Raw genomic sequence first — 21,826 nt, 5'->3', positions numbered from 1 at the left:
AGCCATCCTGGGTGCAGTGTGTGACTTGGGGAGAGAGAAGTGGGTTGCAGCCACAGGCCCCTCAGCATGTACAGAACTTTTGTACAGAAACTCTTTCTGTGGTAGTGATGTGGTGACTTTTGTGATGGGTGTCTTTGAATTAATGGATTATTTCACTAGTGTCACTCTATAAACACTGTCCTTCAGATTCTTACTCAAGATAATTCAATATGAATACATCAAACCATAAAACCTGCATCTGCCTCCTACAAATGTGTGTGTATATATATTATCACAAATAGCTGCTATGCTATGATCCCAAATCAAGATGAATATGAAATCAGTTTGCCTAATGTTAGCCTTAATCTTAGCTCACTTTTCATCCTTTAATAAAGAGCTCGTCTCACTCTTGTTGGCAATTTCTGCTGATAAAATTAGGCTTTTCCCCCTTCAGCTTAGCAGACTCAAGCAAGGTTTCCATGTTTCCATAAAGTGGTAGGAGAGACGCTGAGTTTAAGGCATGTTTTATTTCCATGTTGGTGAACATGAGTTTTCCTGTCCTTCATAACTGCAGAGCAGGTAGGCTTCTTGCTCACCTCCCCCAAGCCCGACTTGGATGAAGCAACTGTAAAAGGAGGCAGACTGAGAGCAGAACCCCCCCTAACGCCTGTGCTGCAGGTGCCCCTTTATCAAAATAACGCATAGCAGGGCATTGTGGTTCCCTATTTAAAAGCTCACAGGACGTTCAGGTTACAGAAGGAAAATCTGTGGACTTTGTATTACGTTAACTCCCCGCTGGGATAAAATATTGTCCTGCACCATGGGAAGGATGTACTGCTTGCTGAACTTCACAGTGCAATCTATGTATATCAAGCATAGTTCTACCTCTCCTGGTAGAAAAGATCATGTATAAGGAACTTGACATCGAGAGTCTAAATTCTTCATCCCTTTTCAAAGGGAAGGCATGGTATAAGTGCTAATGAGTAGCGTTTTCCCCAACACCAAATCATTAGGCTGTTAGCATCTCTTGTGAGATGAGTCAATTTGTCAAGCATCAGATGAGAAACTAAATGTGCATTTAGAATTTTATTCCATCCAGACTGAGCCTCCTTTTTTTTGGCTTGTTCAGTCATGAAACTCCACGCTGACCTTGATTAGTACAAGTACGATCCAGTTTTGCCAGAAGAACACTTCATTGTGCGCCTCCTGCAACCGCCAGCAGCATCCACATTGCAGCACAGACTTGTGAGGACAGATGGAGGCACCGAGGCTGTGAAATGCCACACCCCAAGGCACTTGAGCAGATCAGTGCTTTAACTGAACGTTTCTTCTAAGTCAACAATCAAAAGGGCAGTCAGTACCTTAGCTCTGCTCTTCCTCCACTTGACTTGTGATTCAGATTAAACCCAGCTGACACTTTCTGCAGCACATGATCTGTCTTGTGCTCTGCATTAAGTCACGTTCTAACTCTGCATATTCTTCTTGCGCTTTCTATGACCTGTGGAAGAGGGATGAATCACCAGCATGCTGTTTCCTTAACCTAAGCATTTACTTCTGATTAGTATTACCGGGATTATGTGAAGATAGGAAACATGAAAAAGGAGACTTGCTATGGAAACATCTTGATTTTTATCCTTATGATGTTTCCTTTTTCCAGACAAGAAAAGGGTCTCATTCATGCATTTTTATCGTGAGGTAACCTTTCTCTCCCTCTTGTTAACTCATGTTCCATAGAGCATGTCCCGAATGGAGTTTCTGTAGTGCCTTGTGAAGTCTGTGCTAACGGCTGTCTCCAATGTAATACTTGGGGCGACTGCAGCCAAGCAAAAGCTTGGGGACTGACCTCACCGTATCTTGTTGCAATGATGAAGCTGTCTTGTATTTTCATTGACTACCTCTTTGCTTCTGCAGCAATTATGTACTTCTACATGTTTCTGCTGTACTATTTAATACACTATATTCTTAGTGCTGAGAATCAGGACTCCTGCAGCAGAGAGTGTGAAAAAAAGTGCTGGCTGACAAGCACGGGGATACATGCTTTATTCTCTTGGTATTAAACTAGTTTTAAGCAAGAGAAATGCAGCTCTGCACTGCTGACACTGAGCCAACAGTTTCAGTCCGAGAGGAGGAGAGAGAACAATGATATTTGTAATCCCCTGCTAAATGCAAATAACTTCTGTGTGTCTTTCTTCTGGAGATTGCTTCCCTGAGTCAGTGAAGTTCATTTACATTTTGGTGACATCTACAAGAATTTTGCCAACACAGCTTATTACTGCAAACATTGTGTCAGTTCTGACATTTCTCTTTGCTGGGAAAATCCCCGGGATGGCTGTTTCTGTGTTTAGCAGCAGACTTGCGGCTTTGCTAGTGGAGGCGCACAGAAAGCAACGCCAGCCTTAACCATTTCTGTCCCTCATTTGGTAGCACATCCTTCCCTGAGTTAACCACCACAATTTTTTATGGCCACGGTGTACAGTACACTGAGCGCATAAAACCCTTCCCCGGAACATTTTCATACTGGGAGCAGACTTGGCACTCTGACCTTGCTCCTAGAGCACACCCAGGATGGGTCCCCAGGCCTTGTTTTTAGAGCAGATGCACAAACTACTACATCAGCACAAGTCAGGAGAGCCACACCAGGCACATACAACTCCCCAACAAATTCAAGTGCAATTTAATACAGCACTTCTGGGGCCAGAAAGTTGAATTAATGGAAAACAAAGGCTATCACTGTAGCTGCACTAGTGTTTGTTATAAAGGATGCTTAATTCCCAGCAAAGAATAGTTTTTGCCATGTAACCATTGTGGCAAGTGCAGTGTTACAAAGATGGTGAAGATCTTATTAGTGTTTTAGGCCAGAAGCTTCATCTAGGTTAGAGCTGGAACTCTTCAATCTTCCTTTCCCTGGTTTGAGCATTTCTCTGGCTCTCCCCAGCAGAAGGACTGAGGGGATTACTTCTACTGCTCTCCTCAGAGCCGGCTGTCATCAGGGTTTCAATTCCTTTACAAACAGCATTTACTAGTTCTGTGAATTACTGTTTATGAGAGTCATAGAATCATAGAATGAATCGTAGAATGGTTTGGGTTGGAAGGGGACCTTAAAGATCATCCAGTTCCAAGCCCCCTGCCATGGGCAGGGACACCTCCCACTAGACCAGGCTGCTCAGGGCCTCATACAACCTGGCCTTGAACGCTTGTCTGTAATGATGCTTAGTAAGACAGATCAGGACACTATTTTGTTGTCTACCATTGCATGTTTTCTTCCTACTTTGCTTATGTATTTATATCTAATATGCATTTATTTGCTGCTTTTCTCTCTGGAACAAAGCCTGGCAGCTATAAAACACTTCTCTTGCAGTGTAATGATATGAACGAGCCTCTTCTGTTATGCACTCAGATGAAACCGACCAAATTATTGCAGTGGTGACTTAAGGCATATTTGAATTTAGGATTTCAAGGAGGCTTTATGATGTCTGGCCCTGCTGTCTGTTTTCTATTTGCTCCGTGTTTTTCACCTTACTCTCAATTCTGTTCTATCTAGTATTTCCCAATAACTCATGGTTTGTAAAGCTAATGTGCCAGAAAACTGGATTCTGCTATTTATTTATAATGAGACTATAGATGAAGAAGTGAGGCCTTGATTCAGGGAGGTGCTTATGTGATACCTTATACACTGCAAAAGATTTTATTCATACAAAATTTTCCAGTTTGGGGAACACTGAGATGCATGTTCCAAAGCTGTCCCCATTTTACCAGTTTACATTGTGGCAATGGTATTCGTCCAGCTGATGGGCTGTTTCTACGGTCTAGTCATTTTGAAAGTCTGTATTATAGAAGTGTTACAGTAAAAATTACTGAGATGTTTTAAAATAGCTTTTTCTGAGATTCATAGCCTTCATATTAGAGTTGAAGGAAAAGGCCTATCAAGGTAACACTACCTAGATTAGTGTCATCTGTGTTTGTGGGTTTACAGGGCAGCCTTTGGCAGACTGCCTTGGCAGAAACCCCCCTTTTAAGTCTTTGCTTCTCTTCCTGAAAAAATGCAGCCATACAAAGAAATAGAATCATAGAATCATAGAATAACCAGGTTGGAAGAGACCCACTGGATCATCGAGTCCAACCATTCCTATCAAACACTAAACCGTGTCCCTCAGCACCTCATCAAAATATAACAATAATACTGATAATTTCTCACTATGAAACTCAACAAGTCGTTCTTTTCAACCTCTTAAACATTTTATTGTTATTATTATTGAATAATAATTGAAAATGGTTGCATTTAGCAGAACTGAGCATTTTCTAAGTTCACAGGGCAAGAGGGGGTAATTGTCAGAATGAAAATTTCAAGAAGACCTGGCTCTGGCATCTTTGCCAGATAGTCCTCGAGCAGGCCCCTTATTTAAGGTGACTGTTTTTAATCAGCCACTGCTAATTTCTCTAGCTAAGAGGCGAAGGGGGCCAAAGCCACGCAGCTTGCATTTTACTGCATGCCAGAATTCTAGGGTTAGTTGTTATCTTCTAAACCCTCTGTTCTTTTTAGCTATGTGCTTATGAAAAGATAAGATGTCAAATTAAAGATGCACAAAACAGATAAAAGTTCTGCTCTTGTTAACAGTTACTGGAGAGCTATTTCGGTTACATCCATTGTTCATCTCTGCTCACAAAAGTTGCTAAGAATGTGAGTAGGATTTTCATATCAGACACAATTAAAAAATACTGACCCGCAGCAGGCAGAGCAATATGTGTTAAATAAAACTTAATGCCAGCAAATAAAAGAGAAAAATATGATAAATAAATATAACAGCATTGGAAGCAGTCCTTCAAATTAATCCTTAGAAAGGGTAATAAGAGTTGTAAGAGAATAGGATATCGTTGTCATTAGTTTTGATACTCCAGACTGAGGTAGTATGTGAAATTAATACATGGGTGTAGCAACAGCATTTCTGTATGCAGTATGCTGCATATATGGTTGTAACAGGAAAGAGCAGATGATAATTTCCACAACAATTTCAATTCTCCTAATAAAACAGAAATAAATTTCATGAATGCTCCAACAAATTGAAATCTAACTGGTAGCCAAAACATCTCCTTGTATTCAAGTATTTACTCATTTATGGAATGTAACTTTGGAGCTTATTTTAGGATCGATGCTCTCCCATCTGGGTGGTAAGAAGAGACCGGATGAATGTCCTGGGCAGGTTGAGCCTCTTTGAAATCACCTTCCTGAGTACGCATCCCTCTCTACTGGCAATCTGCAGTATGTAAGCCTGTACTCCAAGGGTCTGTATTGCTTCTCTGAAACTGTCTGCAAGGACTAGAAGCCTGGATACAAACTTGCAAGGAATCTGTAAAATGACAAATTCCTTTTCTTCAGTTGGAATAGCTTAAAAGGACATCTAATGGATTTAACCTGGAATGAATGGAAATAGAAAAATAGATTCATTTGTGTTGATAGGAATGGTTGGATTCGATGATCCGGTGGGTCTCTTCCAACCCGGTGATTCTACGATTCTATGAAATTTAATATTTTCAATGACTGTCACTCTTATTTCACTGTATGTTCATGTAAACAGTTGTGCAAATAACAGTCCTAGTCCTGTGCCTCCCCTGAAATCTGCTTTTCTGACAAGAGCTGTCCAAAATGGAAAGCTGGAGAGTATTCAGACAAACATTCCTCAACAGCCTCATGACAAGACTTTGTTAACCATCCTGTCTGGTTCTAGGCAGGATTACCTACATGACTACATAAAGCTGCATAGATAGTGAGGGAGATTTCAATCCAAACTGTCTGTGGTACTGAGTAAAAAGGCAGCCTGGGGCATTACGTGCGTAGATGCAGGTTTTACACAAACATAGAATCATAGAATCATAGAATGGTTTCGGTTGGAAAAGACCTTTAAGATCATCGAGTCCAACCATTGATCCAGCCCTGCTAAGGCCACCACCAGACCGTGTCTCCAACAACATCTACTTATCTTTTAAACACCTCCAGGGATGGGGACTCAACCACCTGCCTGGGCAGCCTCTTCCAATACTTGACAATCCTTTCAGTAAAGAAATTCCTCTTAATATAGGTCATAGATTCGCTAGGTTGGAAAAGACCTTTGAGCTCATCGGGTCCAACTGTTACTGTCCAGTGCTAAACCATGTCCCTGAGTACCTCATCTGCTCAACTTTTAAACCCCTCCAGGGACGGGGACTCCAGCCCCTCCCTGGGCAGCCTCTGCCAGCGCCCCAGAACCCTTTCGGTGAAGAAATTTTTCCTGCTGTCCAATCTGAACCTCCCTTGGCGCATCTTGAGGCCATTTCCCTGTGTCCTGCCACTGGCTACTAGGGAGAAGAGACCAATTTCACTAATCCATATAAAGGAAACCCAGAAATCACAATATTTGAACTGTAATTTACTCCAAGAACAAAGTGGTTCCACTATTGATACCTATAGTGAGATATAGGTGCCTCCAGATTCTGTTTGGAATAGGTTCTGATACCCTACTCTTACAAGACATTGGAAAACATTAAGATCAATAACATGCTGAGTCAGCGTGGCTTTCTACCCCAGAATTTAATAAATAAATAGAAAATTTAGGTTATTCTGTATAAAGTTCAAAGTGAAGCATTAAGACTGGTCTCTGCTATTTTTCAATGACAATTCATTGACTGTCAAAAACTGGAACATCTAAACCTAAGATTTTATTCTAAACACCAAATTACTTAATCTTTTAATATACACAGTTTAGAGGACCGAGCCTGACACACTGGAATTTGAGATTATATCAGGGCCCATTAATGTGCTGCACAGTATATTTAATGTTTAGACATGTGTGTTCCGAGTCAAGTGCCATACATTTTCTTCCAGAAGAACATAAACCTGGTTCCTGTTAATACCAGCCTTAAGTAAAGTCTTTAGGACAGGACAGAGTTATTTTAAATTTTTGTGCAGTGTTTAATTACTTTAATAATAAAAAGAGAAGTATCAAGTGACATAAAACCCAATTTCTTTGATACCAGGGGCTCAGTCATGTAACCCTTGGAATGGGGAACAATAATCGCCCAGGTTATAACTATCTTTGGCTTCAGTGGGGCAAATCCTTTGGCTCCCATCAAAATGTATGTTTAAATCTGGAGCAGAATTTTAGCCTTTAATAATACTTTCTTACAGGTTCATGGAAGTCTCTAGGTGATAATACCAGCTTAACAAAACAGCACATAGATAATTTGAGACACTAAAAGACAGCCAAAATCTTTGTCTGCATGCAGCATCTCTGGAAAAAGTGCAGGTGAAGGCAGGTACATCTCAAGTGCTACAAGTTTGCGCTATTTTCCTTAGTGTATTTTCTGAGAAACATGGTTAACCCTTGAGCAAAGACTGTAAGTTGGATTTTCTCTTATGGCAAGGCAAACAGTAGCTTGTTTTCTCAACTGGAACAAATCCATGTGTTGCTTCGAAGCTTCCTTTCAGAATGTGCAGTATAATGCTTTTGTTAAGACTTAACTGTTGTTCTGCTTCTGGTTCAAGAGGATTTAACAGCAAAAAATCACCATTGGTCAAGTTAAGAAAAGAGAGCACAAGAAAGGGGGAGAAAGAGAGAGGAAGAAAGATCCAAGAATACAGTTTTTTTCATGTGGCGATTCTGGCTGACTGACAGAGGAAGGAATAGCAAATATATTCATACTTGAAATACACTTTAAATAGTTGATGTTGTTTCCCACTAGGCTGAATTTCACGGTAGCTGCACATTAGATTAAATACTTTTATGTCGCTATTTTGCTCCTTAAATGCTAAAGTTAAGCTCCCAGGGTATGCTCATGAAGTAACTATTTTGTCTCTGAAAGCCAAGTAACTGTGGAGGGTAAAAAGTAATGGAATTGCGATGACTTATAGAAATAGAAAATTAAATAGAAAATTATTTCCTATTTTGTTTTTTTTTCTTTCTACATTAAGGCACCTTTTTTTGAGAGCTGTGTTTATATGTGTACGCACACATGACCCATTGGCTGTGTAAAAATCGTCTCCATGAACGTGCACACACCGCGTGCCAGGCTGTTGTTGATTCCTGTGATGCTATAAACAGCAGTTTAGGAATATCGGAGCAGAAGCTCAACACGCTGACTGGTACTGTTATTTTTTACTTATGTTACCATAATGCCAAGAAGCCATGGTTGGGGAACTGGATGTGTGAGGTGCTCATAAAGAACAAAGATTCCCTCCTCTAAAAAGAATTTATCCTGCATTATTCTTGTTGAGGCTCCTCCTACCAGAACTAGACTATGGTTTGTGGCAATAGCATGGATGTTTTCCATCCCGTAGCAATATGCTAAACATATGATGGAAATCTCTTCTGGAATATAGCCTCACTGGGAAGTCTGTTTTTACTCTCAGTAGATGATGTGGATGTTGATATTGCGGACCCAAGATTTTCCTGATACCCTTCCCTGAAAATTCACTTTACCCTGGCTAATTGCAAAGCTTCTCCTGTAAACACCTAGTTCTGAACAGGTGTGCAAAATACCATAGGCTTTCTTTCCTTTATAACCACTCTCTGGGATCTTTCTTACTGTCTTGAAGAGGAAGCATTGAATGTCTGCCATTCATTCATAACTGGACAAGTAACAATGTGAAGAGTTCCAGTGTGCCTGGACTGCCCACAGTAGTGGTGGATATGCTGAAAATACCGTGGTCTCATTCCTGTCTTACAGCAGTGGGCCACAAGAGCTCTCAGTGGGCTCCATAATAGTGAAACTGTTGTAATACGATTGTGAAAGAGCTGTCAGTTTGGGTTTTCTCCTTTCCTAGGTATTTATTTCTTAGCATCTCTTCTTCCTTTGCTCTTCCTTTTGTTGAAGATACGTAGCTGATACAAAGCAGTCTCGCGTTCTAAATGAGTACTGAGACCACATGGTGATGGTTGCTGGTACAGGGAGCCCCCATTATGGACACTGTTGTATCTGATTTTATAAATGCTAGAACAAAAGGTCATAATTTTATTTCCTCTCAATGTCTAAGTACGTAAATTCAGATATTAGGTTAGGCATTAATGACACAGTGGGCAGGAGGTGATTTGAAAGTCATTTCCTTTTCACTTGTCAGTAGCCTCCTTCTGTGGGTGATGTACTGCCAGTAAGTTAAGCAGATCTCACGTGTTCCCCTTAGCTCTTGACAAATCCAAAATCCCCTGGAGTGAATGTACATGTATAGTGAGCATGTACAACAGATTGAAGAACCTGGCTGTTTATTTCTCTGTTTAAAGAAAAAAGGTACTATCAGACCAAAAAAGAAAATTGCTGGGTGAATAAAATCCTAATGGGTATGCTACAGAGAAGTTTTTGGTTTTAAACCTGCACAAAGCACAGCCTGCCATGCGTTTGGATTCTGTAATCTGAAGTTGTCTGTTTTTTTTTAAAGGCCTGAATACTCATGCCAGACCTCTAGTTTAAACCTAAGCACTGTCAGAAAGAATCTAGTGTGGTCCAAAGCAAAAAAACCCACCACACTTCAAGAACAAAAAAACACCACAGCTTTTGAGATGGATGGGATGCTGGGTCAGTAGGAAAGACACCCCTTCCTTTTACTTTGGTGGCTATATTTTTTTCCAGTTCTTCTAGGTGACAGTTTATTAGTTGATAGCTGAGACTGAATTTCTGTTTTACTCCAGCTTTGCCACATGAAGTTGCATGTGCTCAGCTTCCCTGCGAATCTTGCTTTAGCTGCAGTCCACTAAAAATCCTGTGGTCTCAAAAGCGGACAACAGACATGCCTCTGAGCAGAAACAACCGAGTGCCCAAAGTCCTGACTGCAGGTATTTACTGGGGAGTGGCCTGTGCTGCTTTTCAGAAGCATCTGAAAAAGTCATTTTTGCAGTTTGCATGTTGATGTATATATGATGTATGCAATGCCCTCAGTCAGACACAAGGTGTGAATGTTGGGATTGTCCTGTGCAGGGACGGGAGTTGCACTTGGTGATCCTTGTGGGTTCCTTCCAACTCAGGACATTCTATGATTCTGTGTCTGAAAGTAAAATTACTGTACAGGTTTTTTCAACACAGGTCCAAAGATGTGTGTGTTCTTTATGGTATATGTGCTGTGTAACCACCAGCTGTCACGTAGAAACAACACTATTGCTGCTGTTTCAGCTTTGTGAAGAGGTATTTGGGTTTTGAGAAAGCAAGAGGTGGGGAAAGGAAGTGAGAAAAAATTAAAATAGAGCAAAATAAAATAACGCAGTAAAGCTTGTTATCAGCATTGAAAGTCTTTTTGCACTTTGATGTAATGAATTTAAGAAACAGACACCTACACACTATGTGACACCAGCTGCTTGGCAATGTAATTAATTGATTCTATCACAAAAGTGCTTTCCTAATTACATGGAAAACAGTCTTGTGAATAGTACTCAGAGGGTTCATTTGCCGTCCTGTTGAGCACTGTGCAATATGCTTGTATGTTCAGTCCTTCCACCAGAAGCAGGGATTGTGATCCGAACAGCGTTTATGGGCACTTCCCTCGATATCTAGGTACGATATGTGAAAATCCTATACTCAGGAATGTTTAGGCTCAGGAAGTAATCTTGAGCCTGCTTTCCCAGGGTCAAGCTTTAAGCGTCAACCAGAACAGACCCTTATGAAGACACTACCATCTTCCCTGTGATAGTTTTTCTCCTTTTGTGAGGTGTCATTCTCCCCATAACTCTTGAAGTTCATAGAAAAATGCCTAATAAGCTGCTGGCAAAATCCAAGGAGCTGATTCAATCCCCCTATTTACCTATAAAGCTATTCTTGCTAGCTGGTGTTGTTTTAGCACAGATTAAGGAGTGCTCCAGCTGGTTTATGACAATGATTCCTTCTAGTTAGTGGATGGAGATGAGCAACTGTGGTGGCACTGTCTTGAAATGACGTAGCTCAGTGTGGAGAAAGGAGTCGGTCTGCAGCTGCAGGGTACAAATTCTAGAACTGTGCACCGTGGTAGATCCTCTCAAATCTTAGTAAGATTTTAGGCTTAAGCTTTTCACTGGCCTCTGAATAATTTCAGGCTGTAAGCATAAGATCATTGGTGATAAAAACACTACTCCAACAACAACTCACTTTAAGCAGGAGAAAAGGATTTAAATTCCAGTATATCGTGATTTTCAGTTTCCATCATTAAGAATAACTTTGACAAAGGCTGTTTTCATGGATGACTCCAAAGGCAGAATATGGCTTTTTTCTTCTTTTTTTTGTGCTGAAATTATTCACTTGTAAATGACGAACATGGAAATTTTAACCTGTCTATGTACTAGTTTTACATTATGATTTATGATGAGAATTATTAACTTCCACCCCAATGGAAACTAATTTCAAAACATTTGCTTAGCATACATTGAGTCATTTTTAGTCAAGGGATACCATATTGTATGGCAGATATTTGGACTGTATCTTTTGTTTGGGTTTGAAAAAGCCCAGACAACAGCTGTTTTCCTCCTCCTCCTTTCCAGTTATTTCATCATAACTACAGGCAATAATAGGCTCTACTGCATGCCAGTAAGGCGCATTCAGAAACATACAGACTAGTGCTAACACTGCTTGCTGCCAGCATTTTTACTCTGTGATCCCAAAGGCTTTACACTCTTTAGGCTGATGTTTTCTAGATTTCAACTCTTACTTCCCATTGATAGTTATACTTCTAGTATTTAAGTTTTTTTGTTTAGAGAACAATTGATTCTTGAGCAATTCTGACTTGGAAAACATTAGGCCAGCTTTTGTCTTTGAAGAAACAGAAATTTAGCAGGTGGTCAGAATTGTCACTGAGATTTTGTGTGTGTGAGCGCAGGGAACTGCAGGTGTGGCCCCTAAATACACTGGGGGAGACGATGGCCACGCATGTTGTACTAGCGACAGTTTGACAGCTGTAGCCCTGTAGTATGCTACAACTGCTTGTTTTAAAAAACGAGTTCAAGCGACTTAATTACACTTATGAAAAGGTTTGTAGGTTGTTGAAATGTATTAGGATGAACTAAACCAAATGAAGGTATTTTCTAGCCTGTGAGCTACGTATTTAGATGTTAGTATTACAAAAGCAGAAAGTTAGAAGTAAGAGCAATAAATAATTCAAGTGGAGTCCCTCTATCTTTAGAAAGAGAAAGAATAATGATGCATACATATTTGTATATATACCCCACCTTATATACATATTATACAGTACTACCCATAGATTAGTCACAAAGGTATTTTTTTATACACACGTACTTATTTCTGGTGCTCTTTTAGTCACATGTTCTGACATGATTTCCCAATGTAAATGCTAACTGCATATGGAAACCTCTCTGTGAGCTTTTGTATCCCATTCAGCTCTGCCACTGCCCTGTCCTTTATCACCAGGTAGCAGCATGATTCCAGGTGGTATGAGGCTGAGGGACATGGCACACCAGATCTGATTACACAGCGTTTGGTGTAGATTTTCTGTTGGTGCTCATCTTCTAACAGATCTCGCTGTTATTCAGCAAAACCAACACACAACAGAGGTACTCTAGCACCTGTCTTGTCCGGAGAATTCTGTGTTTGTTAGGTATATACAAAGCGACAGATGTTAGTGCTGCGCTGGATGACACTCTGCTCTCGGGTTCAGCTGTGAACAGCAAATCAGTCTTTCCATTGAAAAACAATGATTTTTTCCTCTAGGCAATTTGTGATTTGTGTGTGCTTCTGCAAGCATTGCAAATGATCTGTTGCCTTTGGTTTTTTGAGCTCTTAACTACTGTGATGTGTTCAGAGCAAACCTGTGACTCTTTGACTCGTATTTTGTCAGCTGTCATTGTTGTCATTTTTTTCTTATAAACATTGAACTGACAGCTTTGCATTTAGGAAGAAAGTTATATTTTCATATATTAAAAAGAGTTTGTTGCCCTTCGCTACTTACTTTATGCCCACTTGTATAGAAGGGCAGAGAATAATGCATACCTGTGTGCGATGTAAGTTGCTGAAAGGTTTTCATATGATCCAGGCAAGATGTAAGATCATCAAAACTGATGTGTTCCCATTAAATCTCCTGTGACTGCCTCCAGTATGTTTTCTCAGAGAAGAAAACAATCCACATGTCTAGCTCTGATCTGCTAATTAGGAATTAAGAGCATAAGAACCTGACGTCTTGCCTAAATTTAGGTTTTGTGTGTGCTCCCATGCATATTAACTGTAGCCCTTCTGAATTCTCAACTATAAACTAATAATCTGTTGTGCTCTGTGGATTCAACCAGAATCCTACTCTACTTCATGGAGAGTGCGTCATGAGTGCTTGAACTCCCCTGTAATAACAAGCAGGGGGTTGTGACCAGCACGGGTGTGTAGACCAAGCAGTTGGAGTTGAGGGCTGCTGTCCACACTCTGCACGTTTACTTTGGATTAGCTCTGTCTTGCCTTCCTGCATCCGAACGCCCATTAGAGAATGGAGTGCACTTGGCTCAATCCTAAAACTCATTTTTTGGTTTACTTTCATCTGAAGTGTATTGCCAGTAGTTGGCAACCTGCTCTCCCCATTGTAATGCCTGGTCTTTTTCCACAATTGCTGCACTGTTCCTCTGGGTACAATGTCGTGTTAACTAAAAATCCCAACTCTGCAAATATCTGTACCATGTAGAATAAAAGTCTAAAAGTAATATCCCCTCTTGGGTGTTTACAGTTACAAAATGGGTATGTTAAAATGAAGTTTTCAGAGTTACAATTGTAGCTTGAAATGAACAAACAAGCATAATGAGCAAAAAGGAACAGAAAAAGCTGAGATGGTTAAATCACCAAGTTTGCTAGTAAACAGCAGTTGCCGAGATTACCACACAGTTTTGTTCATCAAAAATCCTCCAACTTATCTTTCAACTTATTTGCAACAAATATGGTCCTAAAACAAATGGCTAAAACCATCTGCCCTGTTTACAAATGTTACCCTATGATTCCTTTAATGCACTGGGTATCTCTGACTTGACAGTAAGTCTTACCTCTCCCCTACCCAAGTATTATTTTAATCAGCTGGCGGTTTGTTTATTTATTCACATTAACATTCCCAAATGCCCAGCCAGCAGCCACTGCTCTGTAGAGCTGCCAGTGTCTAATTGTTCCCAGCAATGACGACTGCCTTTTTTAGGCTTTTTTTTTTTCCCTTTTACCTCCTCAGCTGGCATCTCAATTCAGTGAAGCAGCAGCCTTCACAATCTATTAGCTTAATGCATTTTGAGCTTGACCAAACTTTCCATTCCCACCACTGCCTTTATTTGTCTACTGTGCTACTTGAAATCAGCATGCAGTATAAATGATTTAGACATATATGAAAAAATAAACCTCTAAATAGTTGTATCCCTGCAAAACCAGATCAAATCTAACGTTTAGAACAGAATACTGCTACAAACACTGACTCGGTGAGAAAACAGATTCACATTCATAGGACACTGTGCCATGACTGAGGAGAGTGAAAGGTAACTCACTTGAGCATGTTAGTTTGATGGACATGTAGTCTCTGCCGCAGTCCTCCTTGTAGTGACAGCACAGCCAGTTTAAGAGGCAGAGTCCGTCACCACACTGCAGTTCTTCTTTTTTACATGGCAGAATGCTCTGTTCATCTGAAATGAGAAACAAGAGATGACTTTGTGTAACAAGCAACTCCTTGCTGAGTGACAAAGCCACACACCTACTGAAAGTCGGTTGTGCCACATCCGAAAGCCCTTGGTGGGTGAAAACACTCTCTTCTCTTTGTCAGATGTGAAAAGTGTCTCAGAGTCAAACAATTTTTTTCCTACACTGTTGTTCCTGATTATTTAAAGAAAGAGTTCTAGCCAGATGAGGTCTAGGTGAAGAATACCAGAGAAATCACAGGGGTATCATGTCTGAGGAACCCAGCCTCCTGAGTGCCACGCCTTCATATCCAAACCACATCGATCCATCCCCAGCCTAACACACACAGTGGATGAATGAGGGGAAAAAAAATAGATCGGCTATGTTGCATAAACCTGAAGGACTAGATTAGAAGCTTCTTAGCTGGTAAGCAGAACTCTCTCACAATCCCTTTCCCGTTTGACAGTTAAGTGTAGGAACTCAGTCTGATAGAGTGGGGAAGGACTTTCTGAATAATTTTGGTACATCAGCACTAAATTTCATTAGAGTACTAGAACTATAGTCAAGTGACTTTATGTGAGCAATCCAAAACATAGAAAAACATGACAGGCCAGCTGTAATAACTTTTCTGTCCTAAGTAAAGGAGAACTGAGGGTTGAAGTTAACTGTAACTTCAGAGTATTTATCTTCATCAGGTCTGAGTCTGATGGACAACAAGTTGTCTGCAGACAATTCAGCTGCATAAAATAATCATATGAAAAAGTAAAAGTAGAATAAATGTTCTGGAAATTATCTTGCAGCAAGTCTGTCCCTTCAGCCCCAAGAACAAAGACAGATTGGATGAGAAAATAGGATGGTACGAGAGAAAAGAGCCAGTGCAGTATCTTGTTAGCATGAGTCACTGCCAAGTAATGGACAGACACTAATCCAGGAGCCAGGACAGCTGTGTTTTCTCCTTAATATGCTATGTAATCTACAGCAATTAATTTTTCTGCTAGCCTTTTTTTCTCTTCCCACCTGTTTTGCTAGGTAGACTACTACAGTCTGGAAGGACAAGGCCAGTTATTTTGTGTAGGACCTAGCACAATAAAACTTCAGTCTTAGTTGGGTCTTTTAAGTGTCCGCATGGCACTGGTAGAAGTAATCCTGTTACAATTTTGCAGCTAATTCAAAATAAAACTAGGATGCTGAAAACCTGTAAGAATCACATGCTTACAGAGCTGCTTCACTTAAACCATAAAACTCAAAACGATTAATTTCCAATAGGAGAGATTAAAAAGTAAACAAACAAACCAAAAAATTGCATGTATTTCTTTCTTCCTTTTAATAATGCTTCTAATGAAGAAAGAAAACAATTGAAAGTCCTCATTTTAATGATAGAAGTAAAGGGATTAACACACTTGCAACTAAAAACAGCAATTAAAAGATAAGAAACTTAGAATTAAAGAGGTCAAAGAAACACAGTGTCACAGAAGCACTATTTGCATTAAGAACAGACAGTGATTGAGTGGCTTTGGCTGGAATGGCCTCCGGTGAATTATCTTCGCACAGGTCCTTGATGACTGTAGGTGTCTCAATGTCATATAATGTCGTTATTTTAAAAACCATTCTGAGGGATTTCAGGAAGTTCTAGCAAGATATGTATTAAGTCTTGGAGTTAAAATCCCTATTTGCGCAAGTGCTGTCCAAGCCAAGTGAATTGCTTGCTTCTGCCAGCTCTGATCTTAAGGCCAAAATTTCAAAACATCTGAAAACAGAGACTCATTAAGTGGGTTTTACAAAAGCTAATTATCAATTAGTTGTCCACCTCTCTTTGAAAGATGCTCTGCATAAAGGTGCTGGGGCATCTACTGCATTTTCAGGTGCTTGAACGTATAGCTCAATTACAGTCAGTATATAATAATGACATCAGACTGCAAGAGTTAATAGTGCAGAACCTCTAAAACATCTGTCCTTTCTGAGAGGTTTCTCAGTACTGCTGCTTGTTTGATGTGCTCCCCTTCAAAAACTAAAGCCCTGTTTCCATTTGTTTGATAGGAGCCTGGGTCGGACGCTATTCTGTATTTTTGCGTATTAGTTGCATGGGAAAGAATTTCAATCTATTCTTCTCGCCACAAAAAAAAATCAATACTGGGAGGTAGGAGTTGGGAAAAGCTGCTGAAACTAAAGCATTAAGTAGTAGTTACAGTGGAAATGAATGATTTGGAGTTGTCAGCCTACATCCTCATAAAAGAGGATGAGAAATTATCAGGCTTGAAGAGAAGCTGTTACCTTCTTTAGTGCAGATTCCAGTCTAATAAATGAAAAAAAATCATTCTTGATGTAACTGAAATGATTTCAAGCCATCATAAAATAGATTGATGGCAGAAAGATATTGAGCAGGATATGACTTATTAGGGGAGAAGAACAAAGAACTCTGAGGTGTGGTTCTGGAGGTGTTTGAATATCCTTCCTTTCTGCACAGTTGGAGTCATTAAAGCCTGAAGTGCGGCGTGGAAAACCGTAGGGAGAGATGGGTGCCTTCAAAAAACATTCACACTTGGAGAGGAAAACATCAGTGAAGGGGAAGAAAGAGCAGATGATTCTGAGGATTAAACTTCGCTGTGCACTCAGAGAAGAGGGGGCAACCAGAGCATGTGTTTCCCTTGCTGCCTGGTGTCACAGACATAGATGGTTTCTGGCATTCTCTGTTAGAGAAGAGAGAGACTAATAACAGGCAGGAGGTGTTGGTGCTTTGGTTCCTGACACTTCTCAAGGCATCCTGTGAGTGCTTAGCAATGTACTGCTGTGGGGTGCATAAGTCTGCGTGCACATCTGTCAGTCTGTCTCATGAACTTCCTGGTGTGGCCTCAGCAGTGCACGGCAAAGCTGTCACGCACAGGTTAGAAGCAATGTCTTGGCTTTCCCTGTGTCTCAAACCTTGTGCAGCCAGAAGAACCACTGTGAGATACTTGCACAAGCCCTGAATCACCCAGTTCTTCACCTGTTTGAACTAAGGCAAGAGGCTCCAACTGTGCATATGAATGTGAAGTTATCTTCACCGAGTACTGGCCTCTAGACAGCTGGGTTAAACTGGCTCAGTCGGAGACCATTCTGGGGAAAATACAGGATTTTACATCAAGAATGAGAGCTACGGACTCTCCAGTCTATAGCAACGGAGAGAGAGATTTATGCTTGCTATGTACAGAAAGATTTCCTTGTTTATGAGTAGAAGTGTGTTCCACATTCTGCTGTTGTCCTGGGGTCCCCGGGTGCAGCCAGCAGTGCTGCAGTCAATGACACACAGCTGGCAGCCAGCTGTGCTGCTGCAGCAGGAGCCCAATGCTGAGGGACAGCATCCTGTGCCCACTCAAGGGCCTGCTGGTCTTGGGATCAGGATTTTCCACACTCCTCCTTCTGTAAGAAGCATGTCCTTGTGCCTGGCGTGGGTGGGTTTTGTGCAGAAGAGGAGAGCTCTACAGTATGAATGCTTTTGTTCCCCCTTGGTTCTGTGAGATAATTCTGTTTAGTAACTTTGTAAATCTATAAAGGTTAGAACACAGGAATCTTAATGCTGGATTTTAAAATGCTGCCTGCATGTTTTATAGTTTTGCTTTTCCTGATTCATGCATCCAGCTGAACGTTTTACGTCTCTTTGGACATTCCTTATGCTTGTAGATGTAATGGCAGAGACGTAGTTCAAGACAGTTATCATAAAGATGTACTAATAAGTAAGTGCATAATTATATAGTCACTTAATAGTGGTAAAATAACTGTCCTTATAGAATAGTTGATGTGTATTGGCAATATGGATAACTGACTGAAAAAACCAGTTGATTTGTTTGTTTTTACCTGTGCTTAAAACCAGTTTCTTCAGAGATGAATCTCACAATTGCTGAAGGAGAGGGAGGCAGCAGTGACAGGCAGGAGGGGAAGGCGGTTTGGGTAGAACTGTCTGTCTGCCATTTCATTTCTCTGACAGTTTTGGGTCCGCTTCAGGTAAGCATCACAAACACTGACTGAGGTTCATGACTGCTGATTAATGATGATTCATACTCATTGTCACCAATATTTCCTAAAGATAATTTTGACTTTTTACTTTAAAAACCAACCAAACATACCTGACCAAAAGCTAAAAACACTCCGCAAAGAAAACCTAATGTTTCTGTCAAAAATATCTAAAGCAACAAAGCTAATAGCAAATTTCTGATCAGAAAGTTCCATTATATGCTGGAACTGTCAACCCTGGTGCTGTGTGGTCGAAGTTCCAGAGGTCCATTCCTGATGGTTAGCTTGCCTGGACTTGGCTTGCCTGGCTTTACCCCTTTGTCCTCTATGATATGCAGTATTCGTGAGGCACAGCTGACTCTGTGCAAGAAAAGCTGCAGTCCTGCTCCTGGGCCTTTGTGCTTGCTTAGGAAATTCGGCGTTGGGAAAGCAAATAGCTCCAGCAACTTACAGATGTGAATTCTGTACAGCTGAAGAACCCACTGTGTATCCTCCTTCCTGGATGACACAGAGACAGCTTAGGACAACACCAATCCCTTTCCATGTTCACCATAAAAGTGTAACACAAGCCACAGTTTGGTTTGTTGTTTGGGTTTTCTTGCCTATTGCCCACCTGATACTTTGTTATTATTATCTATTATTGTCAGTAGAACAGTTCACATTCTAGGCATTAAACAGGACTGGCCTTGTGTAGAAGGCCAGAACATCAGGCCTGGCTGAACTGTACTCAGTTAAGGCCAAAATAAGACAAAAACATTGTCTTAGGAATACTTATTTTGAAGAGATGTAGGCAGCCGTTTAGAAATTAGGGCAACACTCAGACCACTCTGAACTGTTTGCTCTAACAGTTCTGTCACAAAACCCCCATTAATTTGAAGTTAATGCACAAAGTTGTCTTGCCATGAAGTGGTCTCTCTGGGAGGAGCAATGGTGGGAAGAACCTGAGCTCAGGGGTCAAGGAACGTAAAAGTGAAGAATCATAGAATCACCAGGTTGGAAGAGACCCACTGGATCATCGAGTCCAACCATTCCCATCAATCACTAAACCATGTCCCTCAGTGCCTCGTCCACCTGTGCCTTAAACACCTCCAGGGAAGGTGACTCAACCCCCTCCCTGGGCAGCTTCTGCCAGTGCCCAATGACCCTTTCTGTGAAAATTTTTTTCCTAATGTTCAGCCTAAACCTCCCCTGGCAGAGCTTGAGGCCATTCCCTCTTGTCCTGTCCCCTGTCACTTGGGAGAAGAGCCCAGCACCTTCCTCTCCACAACTTCCTTTCAGGTAGTTGTAGAGAGCAATGAGGTCTCCCCTCAGCCTCCTCTTCTCAAGAGAACCCAACTCTCTCAGCTGTTTCTCGTAAGGCCTGTTCTCCAGCCCCCTCACCAGCTTTGTTGCTCTTCTCTGGACTCTCTCCAGAGCCTCAACATCCTTCTTGTGGTGAGGGGCCACCACAAGAAGGTGGATAAGAAAGGACGTTATTCTGTCCTGAACCGCCAAACTAAACACATACTGGCTATAGACTTAATGAAGTGTCATCCCATGCACAATGTAAAACCAACAGTTCTGTGGAAAATAATATAAAAGGTATTTTTACAATATTGACTTGTAACAACAGAAGCACAGGACAATTTTTTTTTGCTAAGACTTCAGGCACTTCACTGCTAAATGGGCAGACTGACACATGGAGCTACAGCAATGCAAGCATGTACAATTGCCTGTCACTTTGGTATTGCTGGTGTGTATTTTCTGACTCAGGTGATGCTGGTTGGTCATTTGATAGATAGTCAGAGGGGGAACGATTTTAATCAGCGACTAATTGTGCCGTTGCTCTTGAGCCCAGTCGTTTTTTCCTAGGAGTTTAAAGGATTACCAGGCGATCTGAAAGACAGCACTTTGCATTTACTTGGTTTTGCACTGCCTTCAGCTTTACTAACTGAACTCTGCTACCAGTTGCCAAAGTCCTCTTGAGGTTAAATCCTGCAAATACTGAGTGTAGGCAGAAGCTGGTCTTGACGCTGTCAATAATGTCTCCAAGTTGGTGGGTTGTGGCAGCAAAATTGGTGATATTTCTAGTCTGTGAATGACAGTAGCTGCCTGACTTTGCTGTTCCTTTATATATGTTCCAAAGGAAATAATATAATATTCCCTTCTTCTTTAAGTGTCATGATTTCTCACCCGTGATGGGCATCTTAGCTTAAGAGTTGTTACTTAAGTCACAATCTAGTTACATATTTCAGCACGGCTTTTCTTGAGCTGCAGCACTTGCTCTGAGAGGCATCTTGGTTGTTTTAAATGCTGGGCATATATCTTTATCATTATGCATTCTGCCATCTAAGAGACTGGACATGCTGTTCTGCCTCCCTGCATACAAGTGGTTTTCTGCCAAAGCAGGACCAGCGACATGGGCAGAACTGGCTCCTATAATGTCATTTTTTCCTTTTCAAACAACTTTGATGTAGTAACAACAGAAGTCAGTCATCAAGAGGAGAGTAAAAGTAAGTCAGATGTCAGGAATTGTTTCATTTAAATGATTGGAAGTAATTTTTAGCTGCATTTGTTTCAGTAGTGAGTGCCAAAATGATATAAATTGTGACTGATGTCAATGTACTCTATTTGTAAATCAGTTTAGCAGCTATGTGCTAATTTGTTATTATGGCGGGCAATACTGAAAAGAGGGATTTTTTTTTAGCAAAAGGAAATATTGAAGTACTTATAACTGACACTAAATTTTATGGTCCTCTTTGTCACACAATTCTCTCCCTCATTTCGGTGGATCTTGTCTGTATAATGATCGCAAGGCTAAGCCCATTTCTCTTAACTTAGTTGTTTTCTTAGCCAGGAAGCTATTTGCCTTTTAATGGATTGATGTGGACTGGAGGACTTTAAATATAATATTCCTACAGCTGTACACGCCTGCAGGGCATGCTGCTAATGCAGTTAAAAAAAAAAAAAAGAGAGACTACTTACAGGGATTGGATTAATTGCTGCCTATTCCAATACGGACGGAGCTTCCAGAGATGAGAGGAAAATGGAAGATAAGAACTGGGGAGGGAAAAAAAGGCAAAGGAGGTCCTGAGGAGCAGTTTGTTTTTGTTTCTCAGCCCGATGCCACTCGCAGACGCGGCTCCGGGCTGGTTACCCGTGTCGGCCCCAGCGGAGGCGCGGATGGAGCTTGAATGGGGACGAGAAACCCCAACAAGTCATCGCTCCGGCTCTGGAAACGCTGCTCCGTAGGACTTTAAAGCCCCGCGTATAAACCACATAAAGACGCTTACATAAAGATGCTAATTGTGGTCGGTGC

General features: G+C 41.0%; 1 protein-coding gene across 1 annotated transcript in view; it reads right to left on the bottom strand.

Moving 5' to 3' along the window:
• The window catches only part of BEAN1 (brain expressed associated with NEDD4 1), a 52,893-nt gene extending 31,322 nt beyond the window's left edge, over positions 1-21,571 (bottom strand). The window contains exons 1-2 of the mRNA XM_069868546.1: positions 21,493-21,571; positions 14,415-14,549 (exon numbers count right to left, since the gene is read on the bottom strand). Of these exons, the coding sequence (XP_069724647.1) occupies positions 14,415-14,439 (25 nt within the window). The 5' untranslated portion in view covers positions 14,440-14,549; positions 21,493-21,571. The remainder of the gene's footprint in view (positions 1-14,414; positions 14,550-21,492) is intronic.
• Between the last annotated feature and the right edge of the window lie 255 nt (positions 21,572-21,826).

This window comes from Phaenicophaeus curvirostris, chromosome 14 (genome assembly GCF_032191515.1).
Source record: "Phaenicophaeus curvirostris isolate KB17595 chromosome 14, BPBGC_Pcur_1.0, whole genome shotgun sequence".
Lineage (NCBI taxonomy): Eukaryota > Metazoa > Chordata > Aves > Cuculiformes > Cuculidae > Phaenicophaeus > Phaenicophaeus curvirostris.
This window is presented reverse-complemented; position numbering and strand designations above follow the sequence as displayed.